The following is a 23,320-nucleotide window of genomic DNA, read 5'->3' as shown; positions in this document are numbered from 1 at the left end:
TCGACTTCAGCTACGCTATTCACGTAGCTGAAGTTGCATATCTTAGCTCGATCCCCCACCCCCCAGTGTAAACCAGCCCTAAGTGACAGAGGGGAAGCTGTGGGGGACCTTTCACCACTGCCATTCTTCTCACTGCTTCTCCCACCCTAACTTATGACTACATAAGACAACAGAACCTAGGGCTGAATCTGGCTCATGCTCTCAAACAACAGTGTTTTCTCTTTATAAAGTACTCCTATAAAGCCTCTCTGGGTGTGTGTACCCTGCAATAAAACACCTGCTGCTGGCCTGTGTCAGCTGACTCTGCTCACTGGGCTATAAAATTGAAGTGTAGATGCTCAGGCTGAAGCCTGGACTCTGGGGCCCTGTGAGAGAGGGGGGGGGGAGTCCAAACATCTGCACTGCAACATCATAGCCCCATAGTCTGAGCATCATGAGCTCAGGTCAGTTGACACAGGCCGCCACAGGTGTTTTATTGCAGCGTAGAAATGCTCTCAGATATGAGAGAGTTATACTCTAGCCAAGTGTGCTGAAGTCTGTAATAAACTCCAAACTGTAGTGTGTAGTGTTGGAGGGGGAGGGTGTTCATATAAATCATATAGACCTCGGTTCCCAAAAGAAGCCTAATAGCAGTAAAGAGCTCATTGTGCAAAAGAAAAAATTCATAGCTGAATTTATGAAAATATTATCTGAGCATAGCTTTATCAGTTTTTACATGGTTAAATTTCTGGCAATTTACCCTCAACTTCCTCAGCTTGTTAAGCAGTTAGCTAACCAAAATAACACTTTTTTAAGTAGCATAAAAAGTGTGAAGTGAAAGCAGAGGTTGAAGGAGCAACAGCACTGACTGCAACTGCCATTACCAGGTACAGTTTGCACACAAACACTGAAAATAAAAATATCTAGTTGTTCCTGAACGAATGGGCTTAAAATACTGTTTAGAACTAAAAAGCTGAATTCACCTTTCACTTTTAGTCCTTGTGTGTGTATTTGGGATGAAAACTGAGAATATAAATGAGATCAATATCTTGTGGTGGTGTACAGTTTACACTCAGAGGTGTGTGTGTGTGACACAACTTCATCCACTGGGTATTGACATGCACAACTTTTGCTAAAATTGATGTGAACTGTGTATATAAATCCTACTAAATTAGGGTTGTGCATGGGACTGGAAGGCTCCTGAGACTGGTAATAGAACACAGATTTTTTCACCTCTTGGTTCAAATCAGGCCCAATGCAGTAGCTACCAAAATTGCTTCTGACGGCTGTTCAAAAATCTATGTGGAATGAACTGGTGATCTCAGTTCAGTTCCTCGTGGAAAAGTGTCTGCACCTGAAAATCCACCATCACAACTGGCATCCTTCTTGGTGTTTTTTTTAGAGATGCCAAGGGTTGAATTATCGTGGAGACCACCCTTAGAGGCATATTGACAGGGCATAGAGGGGAAGCTTGTACTGTTGTTCCCTATGGTGTCTCCAGGCTAGGCAGTTTGGTACTTATTCAAGAACTAATCTTTATTTTTTTAAAAACTAAAAAAATGAGACTTTATCCTTCAGTGGGTAAGTTCCCTAGTTTCTAAATGTAAAGGGCTATTCTAATTTTATAATGGGGAATAATGAGTGATAATGCAATCCTGTTTCAGACTTATTTTCTAGCTCCACCTACTGGAGATTAAACATATTCTGTGTTGACTGAATGAACAAAAATTCAGTGTAAACAATCAGTCAGATGATTGGTACAAGTAATTTAGTTCAGTTTGAATAATTTTATCTTGTACCCTGCAGGAAAAAAGCAGTTCTGTTTATATTCTAGAATAACATTCTATTATTGTCCAAAACTGAATGTGTTCCTCCTAGATCAGACGAAATGTAGTGAGCCTAGAGATTCTGGAAAACTGCTTTTTAAAACATAACTAAAGAGATGTATATTGTAAGTGATATAAATATTTTGATGGGTAATTTTGCTGCCATTTCATAGCGTTTGTGGAACTTAAAAATTCAACAAGAGTTGAGACATTTTTAGATATTCAGTGTGAGAATTTTTGATTAAAAAAATAAAATTATCCTTATGAATCCCTTGTTTATTTAATATACAAGGTCAACTCTCAGAGATCAAGTTAATCAGGCATGCCCTGTTTTTATCACTGTGTGGGCGATGACACTACAAACACAGTTGCAGGGAGATGCCTAGAGACTTCCCAGGTGTGCAGGAAGTGGTTTTAGTTCAGTACTAGATATAGAAAGAGGTTCCAATTACTGAATCTCCAGTGATTTTCATGACATTAATGAGTACGGTGCTATTGGTGGTGCCACCTTTTGTGTGCGATATAAAACCAAGGTTTTAAGCACCTCTGATAATTGAGTAGAATAATGTTTAGTACTTCCATGCTTTTAGATCTTCAAAAGTACTTTATTAATTGGTATAGTGATGTTGGTATTAACATAAAGTACTCCCAACGCTGACAAGAGTAAGGGTTTTTATTCTGTTGTCCAGCATAAATTTCAGTTTGAATAATTAGAATTCTGTCTATTCACAATGAAGTTTCAGTTGGGTATAGGTTGCTGGGTACTCTTTGACAGCAACAGCAGTTAATCTCAGAAGTGACTTTGTTTTGGTGGTAAGTTAAATGTTGTGTGCATGTCTGAAATCTCTTAAGCTGAAAAGTCTGTGTTAACTGGAGTGTAGTTATATTCCATAGGGTTGTACTGAGTTAAGATCCACTCTTGTGATGTCCCTAAGGCTTGTGGGAGATATAGTCATGCAGCGCTTGTGAGCTCCCTAGGAGCCAAATGTCAGTCCTGCAGCATTTACGAGTTTTGCAAGACTGAAGCTCCCTGGAAGACTTCTCCCCTCCTCTCCTTTTCTGCTGAGCCAGCTCTGTGCTATAATCAGGGTAAATCTGATTATATAAACCCACAGTTATGAAGGTATTGGGAGTATTCACAAAATTAGGGTTCTGCTCTGTGTATATATTTGCAAACTGTATTTGAGACCTTTCATTAAGAAAAGAGATGAAAAGTCTTTAAGTAATATCTTTTCTTTACTTACTGTACATTGAGCACAGACGATAGAGGCCTATGGCCCTGCACTGCAATTGCCATTCTTTTCTAGCCCACTGGTTCAGATACAATAGTCTCTTTCTTGATAAGTCAGCAGTGGACAAAATTTGATGCTATAGAAGAAAGCACACTCTCCCAACAACCAGTGCACTGAATCTTATGTGGAATACTTTGGGAAAGAGAGGGAAGAAAATTAGGATGACTTCCTATTTAGATTGTAAGCTCTTCAGGGCAGGAACTTTCTACTACTCTGTGTCTAGCACAATGAGGACCCATTCTTGCTTAGTCATTAGGCATGATTAATATAATAATAATAATTAGAACCTGAAACTGAAATCTGATCATCGTAACTTGCTTGTAACCACTAAGTGTTGTTAGTAAGTCATATAAAGTTATATATAAAGTAAGTTATTAAATTATATTGATGGTTAAAAAATTATCTAGCCCTTTTTAAAATCCTGTCACGGTATGTGCCTCAATAATTCCTTGAAGCAGTGAACGCCATATGTAACACATAGTATATTTATAATAAAAAGAAAATACTTCTGTGGTTTTTTGTAATATCGATGGGTTATCTCCTTTGACTGAGTGATCCCAGTTATATATCGTTGGTTCCACTTCTCCCTCTCACTGGGGTTCAAAAGTTTATTTTCCTGACTGAAAGATAAGACTGTAATAAAATTCTAAGATTCAAAAGCATCTTAAATGAAACAAATAAAGCTTGTCAAAGAAAACCATGCCTAGATCTTAGACTCTTTAGCTCTCCCCAGGTAGTCTCAATCCAACGAATTTTTAGAAACAAGATCAGAAAATATGACACATTTCTACACTGTGCTCTCTCTCTCTCCCTCTTTCTCTGTGATTGCCAGTCTTTTTGCCTGACCCTCAGCACCTTAGGGCAGTGGTTTTCAAACTGTGGATCGCGACCCAGTACAGGGTCGCGGAATGTAAGGAACTTGGTCGCGACGTGTCTGGTCAGCCGTTAAAAGTCCCGTTGGCAGTGCTGCCCGGATAAGGCAGGCTAGTTCCTACCTCTTCTGACACCGTGCTGCCCCTGCCCCAAGCACCGGCTCTGCACTCCCATTGGCTGGTTGAGCTGTGGGGGGCGGTGCCTGCAGGTGAGAGGTGTGTGGAGCTGCTTGCATGCCTCCGCCTAGGAGCCAGACCTGCTGCTGGCTGCTTTCGGGGCGCAGTGCAGCCCATGGTGCCAGGACAGGCAGGAAGCCTGCCTAAGCACCGCTGCTGCTTCACTGACCGGGAGCTGCCTGAGGGAAGACCGAGCCCCAATTCCCTGCCCAAGCCCTGAGCACCCCCCGAAATGCAAAGCCGTCTCCTGCACCCCAAACCCCTCATCCCCAGCCCCACCCCAGAGCCTGCACCCCCAGCCCAGAGCCCTGATCCCCTCCCACACCCCCTGCTCCAGCCCTGAGCCCCTCTCATCACCCAAACGCCTCATTCCCAGCTCCATTGGTTCACGGACATCAACAATTTTCTTCAACTGGGTCCCCAGAAAAAAATGTTTGAAAACCACTGCCTTGGGGTATGTCTATAGTACAGCTGGAAGTGAGTCTCCCAGCCAAGATGGACAGAACTGAGCTAGAGCACTAAAAATAGCAATGTGGATGTCCCAGCTCAGGCTCTCAAGCCCGCCCAACCCTCTAGGCTTCAGAGCCTGAGCTCCAGCCCAAGCCAGAATGCCCACACTGCTATTTTTTAGTGCGCTAGCTCAAGCCCCACTAGTGCGAGTCTGTCTGCCCAAGATGACAGGCTCACTCCCAGTTGCAGTGTAGAGATTACCAATCTTTTACCTCTTGAAATAGGATGAATGTCAATTAAACTTTTGAGACTACTTTAATGTGGTCAGGTGTGACCTTGCTTATTACCATATCAGGCATTGAAGCATCCTTCATATTAATACTATGACAATAAACTCTGCTCTTATCGCATATAGAATGACTTCTCTGGCACAGCACATGCTGTGTCTTCCAATCTCATTTATTGTGTTTGCTTTCCTGGGCAAACGGTTTTATTTCATAGATTCATAGAGTTTAAGGCCAGAAGGGACCAGATCATCTAGTATGACTTACTGTGTTTCCTTACATTTCTCTCAGTTACCCCTGTCATGAGCCCAATAACTTATATAGTGTTTGGCTAAATCATATCTTCATAGAGTTATAGACTGTAAGGCCAGAAGGGACAACTGTGATCATCTAGTCTGACTTCCTGCATAAGACAGACCATAGAGCTTTCCCTAAATTATTCCTGTTTGAACTAGAAAGGCATCCAGGCTTGATTTGAAGACATCTGGAGACGGGGAATCCACCACTTCTTCCCTTATTAGTTTGTTCCAATAGTTAATTACCATCACAGTTCAAATCTATGTTTAATTTCTAATCTGAATTTGTCTGGCTTCAGTTTCTAGCCATTGGTTCTTATGACCTTCTCCATTGGATTGCTAAGTTTGTTAGCACTTGCTATTTTCTTCCCATGAAGGTAGTTGCACACTGTAATCAAGTCACCTCTCAGTCTTTTTGATAAGCTAAACAGATTGTGCTCTTTAAATCTCTCACTGTAAGGCATTTTCTCTAGACCTGCAATCATTTTTGTGGGTCTTCTCTGCACCCTCTCCAATTTCTCAACATCCTTGTAAAAATGTGGACATCAGACCTGTACACAGCATTTCAGTCTCCATCTCACCAATGTCATATACAGAGATATAATCACCTCCCTACTCCTACTAACTACTCCCCAGTTTATAAGTCCAAGGATCACACGGGACTTTGCCACTGCACTGCAGTGGGTGCTCATGTTCAGTTCCTAGTCCACTGCGACCCTTAAATCCTTTTCAGAGTCACTGCTTTCCAGGATACAGTCACCAGCTCAATAGGTATGACCTGCATTCATTTTTCTCAGATGTATAACTTTTCATTTGGTTTTATTAAAACACATTTTGTTTGAATGGGCCCAGTTTATCAAGAAATCCAGATCATTAGATGACTGCCCTGACCTCATAATTATTTCCTACCTCCTGCAACCTAGCATTTCAAAAGTTTCTTTTATCCTTCATAGTTCCCGACTTATAACATACACTTTTGGACAGAATTTAGTTCATGGGTATATCTTTTCAAATCATAGTCTAAATTAACTTCCCCACAGAACACCTCTGTCTTCCCTTTCCAGTGTTAATTAGTCCTTCACTGATCTGGCTTGGAATGTTACTTGAAACAATTTGCCATTATCTCCAATTTAATTTATACTGTGGCAGATCTCCGACCTTGTCTCTGTGGGTCCTGCACTTCCAGGAGGTCTATGCTAGCCTCAGTGGCTCACTGCAACCCTTCACGTAGCCCTTCTCTCTCTAGGGCCAGGGTACAGTCTACTGAGCCCTTTTCATCATAAGTCAGCAAGGAGGTTGGTGAGAGAATTCCCTCAGTCTCTGTTGTCCCTAGAGCTTATTCAAGAACAGTTTAGCCTCCTGTCCTGATGGGGTCTGTCTTCCTCTTCCAGGAGGTGTTTCTGTAGTGGTGGGTTGGGGGGAACCCAGGCCCGCCCTCTACTCTGGGTTCCGGCCCAGGGACCCTAGTGGCAGCAGCTGTTGGCAGCCGACCTTTCACCTCCAGAGCTGCTACACTTCCCTGGGCCACTTCCCCCACAGCTCTCCTGCTTCTCTCTCTTAATGCCTTCTTCACCCTTACCTTAGGGCTCCCTTTCCAGTGACTTGAGGGTGTCTTCATTACCCAGCCGCACTTCCTTTCCTCTGGCTTCCTTTTCCTTCCCCCAGCCTAACCGGAGTCAGCTCTTTTACAATATCAGAGGAGCCTTAATTAGAGTCAGGTGTTCACATTAGCTTAACAGCTTCACCCGACTCTTTGCAGGTTAATTGGAGTCAGGTGTTCTCATTAGCCTAACGGCCTCAACTGACTCTTTGTAGCTAATTGGAGTCATGTGTCCACCCCACTCTGGTCAGCCAGAGAACAGAAAACTGCTTATCCAGTGGCCCGTATATCTGCTTTTTACTACTCTGCTGTACATCAGCTGGTGGCTCCTTCATGGAGCCGTGAGCACGGGCATGTACTTGGTGCGGTTCACTCCCCTCCCAGACACCTGCCCCTTTTGCAGTGTGAGAGAGACCATGGCTCATGTATATCTGGAGTGCACCAGGTTGCAGCCCCTATTCCAGCTTCTCTTAGATATATTATTACGGTTTTGGTTGCACTTTTCCCCTCACCTGTTCATCGACTCACTCCCTATCCATGGCTCAACAAAGTCATGGGACTTCCTTGTCAACCTCCTCCTAGCCCTGGCCAAAATGGCCATCTACAAAACCAGGGAGAGGAGGTTGGCTGATGGGGTTTCCTGCAACTGTGGGGCCTATTTCCACTCCTCAGTCTGTTCACGTATCTGTGCAGAGTTCCTCTAGGCAGCATCTGCTGGCTCCCTTGACACCTTTGAGGAGCAGTGGGCACTATCCGGGATTCTTCTACTTGGTCCCTGTCAGGTTCCCTTCGTTTAGCTCTGTGACCTCACTCCCATTCCTGTTAACTCCTTAGTTGTCCCCCGCAATTATTTGGAATGCTGGACCTGTGGATCCTCCCCTTAGGCTGGGGGGAGGTTCTTTAGCAATGGGCGGGTGGAAGCTTTCACCCACCCACTGCCAAAGGACCTCCCCCCAGCCTAAGGGAAGCCCGCCCACTTCCTGGATCCCAACGGGACTACTCTGCTGTACCCAACTGGCATGGGTCTATCACAATATATTTAAATGGAACATATTTTCATTAAGTCTATGATCCTTAATAACACCAATCCACAGCAAATACGGTGGCTTGCTGTATGTTATTCAGTCTGTCACATACTGTATAATCTTGGTATTTTCTACACATCTGAATTCTTAAAATAAGGTGATGAAAATTGGACAGATTCCTGAGGAGGGTGAATCTGGGTGTGATGTATTAGAGATTAGGCAAATCCTGGGTGGTTTGGATTCACATCTAATTTTATTAAAACCTACAGAGTCCAAATGTGAAGTAGTGATGGGGCCAGTTTGGATAAATAATTCCAGTTTTCGTCCATCACTAGATATGTTTGTTGTATTCCTTTTTATTTCACTCAAGCATTCCATTTTTTAAAGTATTTCATTATTTGAAAATCTTTTATTTTTAATATGCACTTTAATAAAACATCAAAATATATTTCAAAATATTGTGATATATAGTTATTTTCATTACCAACATCTGTCCTTCAGATAATTCCAAAAGTCATTTTATTATCCTTAAATATCCAAAACAAAGAAATAGAAAGAAGTTCAAAAAAGATAGAGAAGAATGACTAATGCCCATACCATACATTAGTCTGCTAATCCTGCACCCAGCTGCTTCTTTTCCTTGCCTTCCAAGGCTGATCTCCTGTTAGATGTGGGAAGCTCCCACTCTCACAACTAAACTGTATTTGTTCAGCTCTGTATAACTTAGATTATAAACTCTTCAGTGCAGGAATGAGGAGCAAATTGTTAGCTGGTGTAAATTGTCAAAAAACGATCCCAGTGATTATTGGACCACCTGGAGAGATCACTAAGGCTACAAATGAGCAGCTCAGGAACACATTAGGAATCAGAGGACTGGAAGGGACCTCGAGAGGTCATCTGTCCAGTCCCCTGCACATTTAGTCCAGTCGCCTGCACTCCAGTCACCCTGACAGGTGTTTGTCTAACCTACTCTTAAAAATCTCCAATAATGGAGATTCCACAACCTCCCTGGGCTTACCCACCCTGACAGTTAAGAATTTTTTCTTAATGTCCAACCTAAACCTCCCTTGCTGCAATTTAAACCCATTGCTTCTTCTTCCTTCCTCAGAGGTTAAGGGAGAACAATTTTTCTCCCTCCTCCTTGTAACAGCCTTTTACGTATTTGAAAACTGTTATCATGTCTTCTCTTCTCCAGATTAAACAAACACAATTTTTTCAATCTTCCCTCATAGGCCATGTTTTCTAGACCTTTAATCATTTTTATTGCTCTTCTCTGGACTCTCTCCAATTTGTCCATATCTTTCCTGAAATGTGGCAAATAGAACTGGATACAATAATCCAGTTTAGGCCTAATCAGTGTGGAGTAAAGTGGAAGAATTGCTGCTTGTGTCTTTCTTACAACACTCCTGCTACTACATCCCAGGATGATGTTCACTTTTTTTGCAACAGTATTACACTGTTGACTCATATTTAGCTTGTGATCCACTGTGACCCCCAGATCCCTTTCCACAGTATTCCTTTGTAGGCAGTCATTTCCCATTTTGTATGTGTGCTGCTGGTTGTTCCTTCCTAAGTGGAGTATTTTGCATTTGTCCTTATTGAATTTCATCCTATTTACTTCAGACCATTTCCCCAGTTTGTCCAGATCATTTTGAATTTTAATCCTATCCTCCAATGCACTTGCAATCCCTCCCGATTTAGTATTGTCTGCAAATTTTATAAGTGTAATCTCTATGCCATTATCTAAATTATTGATGAAGATATTGAACAGAACCGGACCCAGAAGGGGTCCGGTTTCCATATGCCCTTCCAGCTTGACTGTGAATCACTGATAACTACTCTCTGGGAACGGTTTTCCAACCAGTTATGCACCCACCTTATAGTAGCTCCACATAGGTTGTATTTCCCTAGTTTGTTTATGAGAGGGTCGTGCGAGATAGCCTTTCTCAAGTCAAGATATACCGCATCTACCTCTTCCCCTCTATCCACAAGGCTTGTTACCCTGTCAAAGAAAGCTATTAGGTTGGTTTGACATGATTTGTTATTGACAAATCCACGCTAACTGTTACTTATCAGCTTATTATCTTCAAGGTGTTTGCAAATTGATTAATTATTTGCTCCATTATCTTTCCAGGTACTGAAGTTAAGTTGACTGGTCTGTAATTCCCCAGGTTGTCCTTATATTCTTTTTTTATAGATGGGTGCTATATTTGTGCTTTTTCAGTCATAGTTCCATGAACTTCAAGTGAGCTATAACAATTTACACATCTGGCCCCATGCCTTTCCACGTGTTTTTTACAGAGCTGTGAATAACTATAGTGCTATGGAAATAATAACACAAGTAAATATGACAGTTAGATTTATACAGGAGTATTTGTTTGGGATTAAATCTAATCCCAGCTCCCACCCTGAGTATGTAGTTTAGACACAGGGGAGATATACAGGGGAAGGAAGAGAGATGGATATTTTCCCCAGGATAACCATTCCATGGAGCCTGCTCTAGCATAATGGTTAGAATGGGGTTGGAAGGACTGGAGGATCTACACAGCCACTGCCAACGTCTCTGTCCCCGAGAAAAAGCTTTCATCTACAGGTTTTTCTACAGTATAACTAGTCTTCATGTTCTGTATTGTTCCAGGTGACTGGTATGAGCAGCTTTATCCCCTCATAATTACACTCAAAGACTGCATGGGAGAGGTGGTGACAAGGGCAAAGCAATCAATGACTTTTGTTCTACTTCAGGAACTTGCATGTGGCTTGCCACAGCATTTGATGCTGACCCTACGAAGAGACATCGTCATTAGTCAAGCAGTAGGTGCTTCTTGAGTCACTGTTTTTCTGTTGTGATTACTGTTTGTTATTTTCATTATTGTAATTAATCATGGCATACATGCAGGTATTCATTGTTTCTTTTAACACAACACAACTCCTTCATTTGTTTTAATTCATTCACTTTAATTTTCTGTACTATGCAATTAATTGATTTAGGATGGGTTTGCAAAGGAGCCTAAGGGACTTAAATGAATAAATGTCATCTAATTTAAATAGGAGTTGGGTGCCTAATTACCTAGGCTCCTTTGAAAACCCCAACCTTAAATATTAATAGACTTAAGGGCATCTTTCTGATCTCAGTTACAGCAGTGTAAATCAGAAGTAACCCCACTGGAAGTCAATGAAGTTTCATGGGTGTAAAACCAATTTAAGGTCAGAATGAGATCCATATATTTTATGTATATGTTACGCTACAAAATACCATAATATACAATTGAGATTATATATATTCGCCAAACAGTAATTTCCATCTTGTTCTCCAGTCACCAAAGTACAACCTGTATCCCCACAAAATTTCTACCATCTTTTTGTTTGTTTGTTTGTTTAGCTTGCTGGATTGGTCTGTGGGTTTATAATCAAATTGCACACAAGTTTACATGATCAAGGCTTCCTACAGCAGCTTCATACTGTTGGGTTAATTGTTCAATACGAAGGACTTCTCAGCACATATAGTAAGTATTCCCCTGGAACAACATTGCTTAGCCTTCTTTACAAACCAAGAAGTTCACCCAGTAGGTTCTTATTTTAACTTTTATTCAGTAATTTGGCTTATTGAATCAACAAATATTACCCTAATACAAAACAGCAGGCTTCCATACAATAGCACAGTTAAAGCCATTGATATAGTACTATATGTCAGTTCAGCATAATAAAGTATAGTAATCTGTTTTTGTTCAGTTTCTTTTGAAAACATGCGTTCTAATTATTCCATGTGGAGTGCTGAATTGTAATGTCATTAATACAACAGACTAGTTTCCGCAATACAACTATTGTGACTTTTATATTTGAAAAATACTGTAAACTATACTAGTACAGGTGTTTAGGCTGACCCAAATAATTGGTTTATACAACTAACCCAGATACCCAGTTTAAATAGCTACTAAATCTATAATCTACTGCCAGTCAGTATTTCTGGAAATTACATGTCAGGCTTGTGATGTGAAGATAGCACTAAGGTATTTAAATTTCCAACTGCTTCATAGATGCTATGATGCAATACACCACAGCTTACTAGTTCACCTTAGAACACAACTTTGCTTAATACACAGTACTTAGATTTGTTTATAGAGAAAGCAAGTACAGGTTTATTTAACGAAGGATAGCAGATTCATTTGATAGCAGACAGAAATGTCGGAAACAAAGGATTACTTATGAAACAAAATTGTAATGTGCTTTTTATAGCCTAAACTTAACTAACAAGTTGTTCTCCTGTATAAAGAAGTTTATCTCACCCAAAGTTCTTCCCAGTGATTTCAGCCAACTGAGACCCCTTTTTCATGAAGTAAACCCACTGTCAGTTTATTTCCTTGGTGAAGGATTCCAGAGTGTATTTTTTCACCACTAGATAACCAGACCATACCTTTGATTTTCAATTGAAAATAGGATAACCCCTGCCCCCCTCAAATCCCACTGTTTACCTGTTCCTGTTAATTTTATTTTGAAGTCCCCCGCAAGCTCTTCATTAGCATTTGACTTTGGATGCTGATAAACTTCTACCACAAGACACTCAATACACAATAGTTAGCTAGGGAGATAAGTGTCTCCCACCTCCTGTATGGAGAAGTTTTCCTTAAGGCATTCTACCTTTGAGTGACTTCCCTTTAACTACAAGGACTTAAGAATATAATTTCCCATGTTTATACACACACACACACACACACACGTCTTTTTATATATTATCTGCACATACATTTTGTAATGATTATAATGACCAGGGTGACACAGGCTTTCAGAAGAGACCTTACATGACCCCTTTTGGTGAACCCTGTAACCCTACATACCTGTAACTCTGCCAGTTGGCACCAAGAGGTTTCTGAATCACAGATGGCAACACGGATAGCTATTAAGTGGGACATTTGGAGGGAAAAATTGCAACGCACCTTGAAATGCACTGAAAAGAATGGATTTTTTTAAAGTCAGGCCGAGTTGTTTTTTCTGAAAATAGTGACTATCCCACTTAAGTAGGGACAGTCGGTATCTAAGCAGCCCTTTGCCAGTCCCAAAATCAAGTTTTACTGTTTGTCCCCCACTATAAGACTACCTCAGTATAAGAGGCTCTCTGTCTCAAGTCTGTCAGAGGTGCACCCATTATAATACTCAAAATATTTGCCCTCCAAGAGCAGAACAGTCTTTAAAGGGCTTGTCAATATGGGCAAAATTTTGAAACCTGGCTGCCCTAAAGTTGTGTCCCTTGAATGTAATGACCTGATTTTCAAAAGTATCCAACACCCACAAACACTGGTAAGGTCATTCGGTGAAGAAAGTTCTCAACTATTTTTATTTAGATGCCTTAAATGTGAATTTAGTAGAGTAATTTTAGTCACTCCGGTTTGAAATGTATTACACTTATTATTGTACTAGAACCCTTTCAGGTATAGACACCAGCTAGTCAGTCACATCTGCATCTGTTAACATCTTTTGTAATGTTTCTGTACAGGTGAGGAAATTGGGATGCTAGAAGATATGGCTGTGGGCATTTCAGATTTACAGAAAGTAACGTTTAAAATAATTGAAGCCAAATCCAATGACTTCTTGCCTGTAATAACTGGAAGGCGGTAAGTATTGTCCATTACCTGAAGCATAAGCCCAGAGACATGTAGCTTTAACTTGTGCCAGTAAAATCAAGTGGAAACTCAATGTTTTTCTTGTTGCTGTGTTTCCTTATGTGGGAAATGCTATAAATGTGACTTGTCTGAAGAGTGAATAGATGGCCTGTAAAGGCAGTAATGTCCTGAAGAGCCTGTAACGGTAATAATGCTTTGGACTTTCTAGTGCCTTCAGCTGAGGATCTCAAAGTTACAAATGTTAATACATATTAATTCTCACAATGTCCCTGTGAGTTGTGTACTTGTTGTTATCCATTTTTATATATGGGGAAATTGACGCACACAGGGCCAAAATTTTCAAAAGTGGCCTCTAAGTTTGGTTGTCTCAACACAGGGGCCCAGCTTGAAACACTGGGGCCTTTTCTTCAGAGGTGCTGAGCACTCAGTTTCCATTCATGTCTGTGGAGATGTGGCGCTGCATCTCTGAAGATCTGACCTGATGTCCCTCTAAACTGGGAACCCAAAATTAAGGTGACCCAAAATTCTGAAAAATTAAACCTACATGATTTGCCTGAGATCATACAGGACGTTTGGGGCAGAGCTGGATGTAAAGAACAGATATTTTTAATCCCTACCTGTGCTTTAAATACTAGTACACTTTGCTTCTCAAAGAAGTAGTACTGAAATTTAGTACATAAGTTGAATACAGAAATAGGGTCCGTAACATACGGGGATTGAAAAGGATAGCTTGCATGTGATAAACTTTCTTTTCTTTGTTGTTATCCTAGTCTAAAACTTCAAATGTTTTTACCTGTGCAGGAATTATTTCCTTAATAGTGCTATAATTCTTAAGATGACAGTAAATTAAATTCAGCTAAAAGCAGCAACTTTTTAGAAAAGATGTATTGCCACTGTTGGGGGAAGGAGTTGGGGGAATTCACCACTATTTTTCTTTATTATTCCTGACAATTCATTCTCGTGCTGTGCACTTTCTGAAAAGGGATTGAAATAACTATCCAGGAAGGTCAGAGCATGATGGGAAAACATCAGGAATAATTAAGAAAAAAGTAGACCCTGAACAGAAGTAATATGTCCTTTGTAAACATTCCCATCAAAAGTCTTGAAAAATCCAACAGCCACTGTTACTGGCTTGGTGCCATTACTGCAGCTGATTGAACTGTCATGCTAGGAGGTCCAGGTTTTGAAATAGACATGGGCTTTAAGATGCCTGAGGCATTATGGATTGGCAGAACAGATAGTTGTCAGGAAGAGGACTTACTGGCTATCATGACTATACTATACTTACTGGTGGGTGAGTCACTGAATGAAATTGGTGGTATTAGTTTATTAAAAGAAAGCTTTACCTCTGCTGAGCCCCATTCCTGTTAGAGAGGTGATGACACGGTACCGATCAGGGGCACAGGAGATTAAATGTAAAGAGCAAAAGTAGGGTCGAAACCTACCAGTTTTCTGATCACTGTAACAAAAAAAAATATTTTCTGACTAACTTCTGTCCTTTTTTTAGTTGATCTTATGTAATAGAGGTCTCTAAAATGAAACTTGCAGGGAAAATGCAGAGCTGCTAGACAGAAAATTAATTTACCTCTTTTTGTTATAAAGCTTCCAAAGTCAGAGTATTATCTGTAATTTGCTTTGCAGGGAAATGCTTAGGTCCTCAATTTTATGTATGAAAATAAGTCAGTCCAAACGTCACAGCTCTAATGTGTGCTGCAGCCCCAAAACATCTTTCAGTAAACAATGTTCAGTTTCACATGCTTAAAGGGTTATTATAAACAAAAGTAGTAAAAAAAAAAAAAAAAAAAAGTAGTAGTTTTAAAAATTCCTTATCATTTTTTTTTTATTATTTCCATGAACTTTGAGGCATGACAGGATAGTTTATTATAAAAACTTTCAACTAATGTTTTTTATCATCGCTGCATGGTTAAGGTGCAAGGCAAGTAAAGTTAAGTAGATAATCCCAAAATTTGAATCATTAATACCTAAATGTGCTGTTGTGATTTATTATTATTCTCTTAAATAACCTAGTTTTTCTGTTGCAAGAGACGATATTAAATGCTAAAATTTTGTAATGATTTTGAGGAACACAGGACTGGAAGTGACCTCCTGGGTCATTAAATCTAGTCCCCTGCTATCACAGGCAACCCTGCACATAATGCCGTACATAAGTTTATCAAGCTCTATCTTAAAACTAGTTAGGAATAGTAGGGACAAACAACCTATGGAAGGCTGTTCCAGAACTTCATTCCTCTGATGGTTAGAAACCTAATTTCAAAGCTAAATTTATTCATGGCCAGTTTATAGACACTTGTTCTCTAGCCAAAATTGTCCTTTAATTTTTATGCTAAGCCTTCCATTCGCTGGGAAATGTAGTTGTATAACCCAAATCAAATCCACTAAGCCTGTCTACATGGAATCCAGCCATCAAGGAAAAATAAATTACATGGCAAAAAAAGATTTTGTTTGGTTACTATACCTTATTTAAATCAAACCGGTAACGTAATAGTAAATTAGTCTCAGATGAGTGCTTTGGATTACAATGATTGTTGTCTTCTTGCCTGACTTCAGTGTTGCTCTTGGGCCGTGAAGATATCCTATTATCCCAGCTTAGTAGTATTTCTCAAGATAATTTGAAAGGCAGCTTTTGTCATTGTGCAATTTAATATAAATTGAAAAAGTCACACAAGATGGAGTGTGGAGATTCTGTCCCAAGCACACAAAAAACAAAAACAAAAATCACCACATGTACAACACCACTGTTTTCAATTTGTCATATCTAAAGGCGACATCTTACAATGATTTTTTTATAGCCTAAAGACATAGTGATTCTTGGATGTGAAATGCAGTGATTATGATGGTCCTCTTGACTTGATGTTTAGCAGCACATATTTTTAAAATTAGACTAAATCAACATTTCTTTTCAATCTCATGCAAGCATACCATCATACCAGATTAGTAGCACAATAGCATTTGACAGTCAAGATTCAGCAATTAGGAATTCCAACCCGCAGGCCTGGGACGAATGGCATTATGCAGAGGTCATCTGAAAAGAATTTTCTGTACAAGCAGAAACCTCATAAACTCTGTACTGCTTTAAACTAGGGAATTAAATACAGAAAACATAAATTAGTCTTATCTGGGGCTTGGAGACTTGCATAACTATTCCACAGCTAATGATACTGCTCATGAGAGTGCCTACTTTATAGAGCATTTGCTGCTTAACAATACCAGATTTCCACTAGTGCTAACTGAGCTACGGCATGTATCACACCCCAGGCTGAGTCCCTCCTGTGTGTAGTCACCAGTCTGCTTTATTGGACCCGACCTTCGGATCCTGCATGCTTCCAAGCACACCAGGTCTGGACAGTCTCTCTAGCTTTGGCCTCTCAGACACACTCCCAGAGTGTAGATTCCCTGTCTGACAGCCCATTGGATGGTGGAGTACCATGGTCCAGCTGCTCAGACTTCCAAGACCCCTTCCAAGTTTCCCCTGTAGCTTATGCACACTCTCTCCAGAGCTCCACCCATGTGGGCATTCCAGATTATAGTTTAACTCTTCTGAGACCGCATGACACGTAAGGAACACAGAGGCTTTACAAAAGAACTTCTTAAACACACCCACGCATTACTCTTAAACAGTACAAGGATATAAGAGCTATGAAAAAACAACAAATGCGTGTATGCTCTCCCCAATGAGTCTACGCTAACCCCTTCTGAGAGTCCTTAAGCTCTGTCCTTGTGTGAGGGGGGTAAGTGCCTCCTTGCCTTCTTCCTCTTGACATGCTCTCTGCTTCCTGGCAGTGTTTGGTTTCAGTCCCCTCTGGCTGCCTTGACAGCCTTCATTGAGTAATTAAAGTCCCAGCCCTCTGGAGAAAAACTGGGCGAACCAGCTTCCTTTAACTTAGTCTGTCTGTTTATCAAACTCATTGTTCTCAGAGGGGAGAGGCACCTTTGTTGTCTTTCTCATTCAGGGTCAGACCCTAGGCACAAGCCCTACCTCAACAAGATGATGCAATCCAGCATGATGGTTACAATGTACAAGGAAAGACACAATCAAGGTTATACTCAAAATAGAGGCTGAATCATGGTTTTCAGAAAATCAGACGGGGGACAAGGATATAACACCCAAACTGTCACATCATGTCACTTCTAAAACACCAGAATTCATATTTGTGTAATGAACCATCCTGTACTTTTAAACTGTATATTCATAGTGCCACTTTTGCTTCAGAGGATGCTTTCTATCCAAGGAGTGAAGTCCTGGCCCACTGAACTCAATGCAGATTTTGCCATTGACTGCAGTGGGGCTAGGATTTCACCCAGGGTTTTCACTGGGTACAAGAAATTATGCAAATGGTATTAGAGTGTACTTCAGGTCAATTCAAGAGTAAACCAAACGAAAATGGTGGTGTAGCTCAGCATACAGCATTTTAAGATTTGAAGTACCTTCATTAATATTTCTGTACCAAGTGATAATGAGACAAAAGGCTTTTCTTAATTTTTCTACTGCCCTCACTTTTTTTAATCCTTTTTTTTCCACTTCAGTGAAGAAGTCATTATCAAGACCTAGTGTATAATAATATTACTGACCCTGTTTCCTTATAGATTTGCTATGGTTTCAAAACAAAAATAAATAAAAAAGACTTTAAATGAAGGTTTAACACAATTAACAGGAGGGAAGAACGTTGATTTCTAAGTATAAACATTCTTTGCTGTGAGACCTACAAGGATGATAGTTTAGATTGAACAGCTAGATATTCTCATCTCTTATGCTTCCTTTTATTTTCCTAGTGAACATTATGTAATAGAGGTCAAGCTTCCAGCAAAGATGTTTGAGTTGCTGCCACAAGAGATCAAAGAAGGAAAGCAGCTGCATGTGTACCCAGTCCTCTTTAACGTTGGAATCAATGAACAGCAAACACTTGCAGAGAGGTAAGGCAGCACCTTTAGAAAGATACATGTTTTAGTCTCTGCTTCTGGATGTTGTGCTAGTCCAGATGGTCTCTCACAGGATTACATAGGAATCTTGCTTATTACTTGCCCTTGAGCCAATTCAGATTGTTTTGGTACATATTAGAAAAATAAATCACATTAAAGGAGATAATCGGATGGTACGGACTAAAACAAACAGTGCAAAAAGTCAGGAAAAGATATGTAATAAGTATATCAATCTATTTCCTACAGTTAAAGCCTGATTTGTTCTTTAATACACACACTTAGCTCTAATTCACACTGACAGAAGCAATGTATTCTCAAAGAGCAGATGTTGGCCCTTTGAAACATCTCTTGGAAAATCCTAAAACCACTTAATTTGTTATCATAGCATGTGAAGCTGCAATGTTGGGCAGGTAACAGGCATTGGGAGATGCATACTTTCCTCACATTTTTTAAATTGATAGTATGGGGCTCATGAATAGAGGTAATAGATAATAAAGTAGCAATGGATTATGTTATTAATAGTCTCATAATGGCATGAATGGTGGTGTTATATTTTCTTAAACTTTTAATGTATAAATATGCCTGCACAGCCTCGCCTAGCTACAGCCTCAAGACAGTTCTATATATCAAGCTAGTCAGCCTATCAGCCTATCAGCCTATCAGTTCCTGTCAGAGATTCGCCAAACTATTCATCTGCTTCCTAGGTGAAGGACAGCTCCGGGAAATGCTAAATAATATACGTGACTACAAAGAAGAGCCTCCAGAGTTACATGCTGCTAGTATTACTAGGTGCACTGTGCAATTAGACAAAACATATTTTTATTTATTATTTGTATTATCATTGTGCGTAGTGCTCTAGTTATGGACGAGGATTCCAATGTGCTGTACAAACACAAAACAAAAGATGGGCCATGCCCCAAAGAGTTTACAATATAAGGTTATGTCTGCACTGGGAGTAGGAGACACACCCGCGCTAGCTTTGACTGAGCAGGCATGCTAAAAATAAAGTGTAACTTCAGCAGCAGGAGGGGCTGATGATAAGACAAGACAACAGATAGGTGGATAGATAGGGGAATACAAGGAAACAATAAGATACCAGTGGCCTAATCTTCGTCAAATTTTGTATAGGCATCAAGGCAAAGGAGAGTTTTAAGGATAAGAAGGAGAATAATGTGGTAGCATTGTGGATGTTTATGGGGAGCAGCCTCCCAAGTGTGAGGGGCAACGTGGGAGAAGGCATGAAGGGACTTGTTTGAGAAGTTTAACAAGTTGGTGATGGAGGCTGGCATGGGCCAATCAGAGGCAGGAGTTGACATCTCAGTAGTGAATGAGAGATGATAGGTAGGGTGGGAACAGGCTGTTAACAGCCTTAAAAGTGAAGACAAGTAGCTTATGTTTGATGCAGTAGAAAAAGGGAAGCCAGTGGAGGGAGGCAAAGAAAGAGGTGACATGGTCAAAGTGACAGCCTCAGAAAATTACATTTGCAGCAGCATTCGGAATGGATATGAGCAGGGCAAGATTGTATTTGACAAGGCCAGAGACAAGAGTATTGCAGTAATCGAGATGTGATATGAGAGCGTGGAAGAGAGTTTTAGCTATGTGGATGGATATGAAAGGCCAGATTTTAGAGGTGTTAAACAGAAAGAATCAGCAAGATTTAGGTACAGCCTGGATGAGAGGATTTAGAGAGAGGGCTGAGCTGAAGATGATGCCCAGAGTATGGGCCTGAGTGACAGGGAGGATGGTGCTGTTGTCCACAGTGACCAGTACACTTCTCTTTTCTGTATGCATATACAAAAGAAAATCCTATAATAAAAATGAAAAATTAAGAAAACATGTCTGTCAAGCAAATCAAATTGGATTAATCTATGGAGAAATAACTATTCTGCCATTTCAAGTATAAACATAAAACTTGGAGTTCACAATATTATCTGACTTCACTGGACTCCCTTGAATTTTAGAGATTTACATTTGTACTAGAGATATGTAATTAAGATTGGAAACACTGAATGTGTTTTTTAGTAAAAGTTTATAATTATTGGGGGGGGAGAAATAATCATAATTGGAAACATTAATAACAATAGAAATCATCTTTTGATTATTAATGTTCTACTAGTAAATGTTATTTCAATAGAACTGAACATCTCCAGTTTCAGTGAGCCATAGCTGGGAATGTATTTGATTAAGATTAATACTGAGACACTGAGAAAATAATAGGCAAGCTTCAACAGAAGAGGAGATATAGTTAATATCTACTTTGGTTGCATTATAAGAAATCATGCATATAACATACAGAAATCATGACAGTGTTAAAATACAGGATTACATTTAGGAGTTATGTACATAGATCATCTTTTTCCCACACTGTATCACACAACAGCTAAAGAATTTAGACCCAAATTCTGCATGTGCATCTGCATTCACGCACGCATCTTCCATAGTACAGTTCAACTGTGACAGATGTGGACAGTGCAAAGGTGGAGAGGAAGGGTGATGGCATGGTAATTTATCCATGACAATGTAGCTAGGCTAGCCAAACTACCTATGTAAGATTACCCCCCTCTCCTTCACAGCACCTAGATATTGTGGTGATGTACACTTCAGAAATATTTCTATGATAAATAGATTAAATAGGGCACAGTAGTGGCTGAAGCTACTGCAGCCAGTGGATGCAACAGTGGCTGTGGAACAACCATGTGACATTATTTACTTTGAACTCAGAGCTATGGTAACTAGTCTCTGTTTTCCGGGCAGTGTCAGGAGATAAATCAGTGAGGGGACATAGCACCTCCGTCTGAGAAATGATTGTTTTACACAAGAGTGCTTTCACCCAAAAATCCATGTTTTTTATTGAATACAAAGAACACTTCAAAATTAGCAATACTCTAGTTACCCAAAATATAGTTACCCAAAGTCTGAGGTGGTGTCAAGTGACAGCAGCAGGTTTCCAGTGGCATCCTGAATTTGACCAGGTGTCCTGTGAGGAGCCAGACTAGTGAGCATTTGGGTGATACATTCCCAGCAACCTCTGTTGCTGAAAAAATGAGCTGCTGCATAGTAGAACAACTGAAGCCTTTTTAAAGTGTGTGCACTTTAGCGTCACCTAAATGCAGTCACAGTAATCTGGCCTGGAGGTCACAAAGATGGGGGTCACAGTGGTTAGGCCGCTATCTAACAGCAAAAGACATAGCCTACTGGCTAGTTGCTGGTGCAGAAGGAATCCCTGAAAGCTGAATCTAACTGTTCAGGAGAAAGGAGAGGAGGCCAGAAGGATCCAAGGATATGAACCTTGATTATTTGCAGCAGACAATCTCAGCAGAGGGTGCTGCAATGGTAGTGGTTAGGTGTTCAAAATGTTTTCCTGCTGACATCACCTCCATCTTGCCTGAGTTCAGTTTCAGCTGCTGACTTCCGCTGAAGCAAAGGCATTATTAGCATCAAAAGTGAATGAGATGTAAAAGTTGGTGATGTCTGTACAAAAGCAGGCTGGCATTCAGACTTCCACAGCAAATCCTGGCACAAAGATCATTTACTCTGGCTGTCTACAGGGAAGCAGGATTTGGGACTTAATGAATAGTCATGAGATGAAAGTAAGCAGGGATTTTTGTCTGTTAGCTTGTGTTTTTTGGAAGGATGTTCAGGAGTGGTTTAAACTAGTATTTGTTAATGGTGTAATTTGTATTTCCTGTTGTATAAATCTATTAAAACAAATATTAGGGGAAAAAACAGTTCTCTATTTGCATAAGGAAGCCATAGCTGAGGCTGAGTTAGGTATGTGTTTTGTTTCTTGGTTTTAGAGAAGGGAGTGAAGTGGGGTGTGTGTTGTTTATAGAATTTGTTTTATTTTTATTTCCAACATTGTCCTTTGCTGTTTTAGGTTTGGAGATACCACTTTGCAAGAAAGTGTTAACCAGGAAAATTTTGAACTTCTTAAAGAATATTACAAATTGTTTACTGAAAAAATGCCTCCCGATTGTAAGTATAAAATTAATAATATAGCATTCAAACTGATTTTAATAAGAATTACAGGTGATAGACCATGGCAAATTGTAATGCTGAAACTTTAAAAGTGTTAGTATGCAGCTTCTTTACGTTTAGACCTCAATCCTGCAACTTACTCTAAGTAGGTGGACCCCTGTGACTACATGGGGCACCACTGAAGTCAGTAGGGGTCCATCCACATAGCACAAGTTGCAGGATCCAGGTCATAGTAGAAAGGTGAAACAGTAACAATGGAGTAAATTATAATGTTTGCATATTTAACAACATAATATTTATAGTAACATAAGTAGAGGTATCCTATGGTATTCATGCACAGATACCTGTCAGAAGTTTGAGTCAATTAGCTCCAGTTATTCACTTAACTTTTTATTCATTTCTGAATACTTAACAAGATGTACAAAACTAATGACTGAATTGCAGCTGTGGACCCTATCAATGAGTCCCATTGTAATGTCCAATTAAGTCAATGGAAAGAGTTTCATTGACTTCAATGGACATTGGATTAGCCCCTATATGTAAATAGAATATTGTTTTATTACTTTAATTGTTGAACTCAAACACTGAAAAGACCCATTAGGTCATCTAGTCCTGCCAAAGCAGGGTTATGTTCTCAAGTGCTTTGTCTAATGTATCTACTTTTAAATAACTTCAGCAATGGGTCTTCCACCACATCCTTGGGAAATTATTCCACAATCTAAAGATCTCATCATTATGAGATTGGGTTTTTTTTTAGTGCTATTCACCCTATATTTTTCTTTGCTCAATTTCAAAACATTACTTTCAGACACTTGAACCATCCTCAATATTTTTTTTCTTTCTTGTGTCTATATAATCCTAAAATAGGTTTCTATTTCATCTGACTCATCTAGTGTGATTTAGGTTACAACGATCAGGGCTTGGTTTAGGATCTGTCATTTATGTGTGGCTTTTTCTTTTTCTTTGTGATGCAGACCTTATCATGATA

General features: G+C 39.9%; 1 protein-coding gene across 1 annotated transcript in view; it reads left to right on the top strand.

The window, feature by feature from the left end:
* Nucleotides 1-23,320, top strand: part of INPP4B (inositol polyphosphate-4-phosphatase type II B) — a 516,678-nt gene that overhangs the window by 420,803 nt on the left and 72,555 nt on the right. Inside the window, exons 20-24 of the mRNA XM_045019298.1 lie at nucleotides 10,440-10,612; nucleotides 11,181-11,304; nucleotides 13,290-13,407; nucleotides 18,208-18,348; nucleotides 22,232-22,329. Coding sequence (XP_044875233.1) covers nucleotides 10,440-10,612; nucleotides 11,181-11,304; nucleotides 13,290-13,407; nucleotides 18,208-18,348; nucleotides 22,232-22,329 — 654 coding nt within the window. The remainder of the gene's footprint in view (nucleotides 1-10,439; nucleotides 10,613-11,180; nucleotides 11,305-13,289; nucleotides 13,408-18,207; nucleotides 18,349-22,231; nucleotides 22,330-23,320) is intronic.

Source organism: Mauremys mutica, chromosome 5 (genome assembly GCF_020497125.1).
Source record: "Mauremys mutica isolate MM-2020 ecotype Southern chromosome 5, ASM2049712v1, whole genome shotgun sequence".
NCBI classification, from domain to species: domain Eukaryota; kingdom Metazoa; phylum Chordata; order Testudines; family Geoemydidae; genus Mauremys; species Mauremys mutica.
Note: the sequence above shows the minus strand (reverse complement) of the source record. Positions and strands in the feature narration are given on the sequence as shown.